The following is a 423-nucleotide window of genomic DNA, read 5'->3' on the forward strand; positions in this document are numbered from 1 at the left end:
CAATGGCCCTCTCAACATCCTGCCTTGAGCATTTGTGCTGAGCCTCCATTTCTGCAATTCTTGCAAGCTCATCTTTAATATCAATCTTAATGCAGCTTTTGTCTGCTAAGTTGACTGAAACCTGCTGCTTGTTATCCTCTTCTTCCTCGTGCAACAACCAGGCGACAGACTCTTCCATCCGACCTTCATTTGCTATGATGGCCATGGTAGCGCGATCAGCAGGAAAACCCATGGACACAAGCTGATGAGAAAGAGCTTCGAGCTTCCGAGAAGTTAGGAATGAAATACAGCGCTCATGCAGCTCTTGAGCTCGCTTCTCCTTCTGTCTTTGGTGCTTCCTCTCATTCTTCTGGCGAATCTTGCACCGTTTGCCATCGTCGGAACCAGGAATAGTCTCTGGTTGAGGTGGAGAGCTGATTGGTT

At 48.0% G+C, this 423-nt stretch overlaps 1 protein-coding gene across 1 annotated transcript; it reads right to left on the minus strand.

Annotated features, from left to right (window-relative positions):
• Positions 1 to 7: 7 nt before the first annotated feature.
• LOC114579051 lies at positions 8 to 418 on the minus strand (the record flags this gene model as incomplete). The annotated part of the gene is made up of 1 exon (XM_028692727.1): positions 8 to 418. A coding segment is annotated over one exon (411 nt), but the record flags the coding sequence as incomplete, so codon positions are not given.
• Between the last annotated feature and the right edge of the window lie 5 nt (positions 419 to 423).

This window comes from Dendrobium catenatum, unplaced genomic scaffold (genome assembly GCF_001605985.2).
Source record: "Dendrobium catenatum unplaced genomic scaffold, ASM160598v2 original_scaffold_263903, whole genome shotgun sequence".
NCBI classification, from domain to species: domain Eukaryota; kingdom Viridiplantae; phylum Streptophyta; class Magnoliopsida; order Asparagales; family Orchidaceae; genus Dendrobium; species Dendrobium catenatum.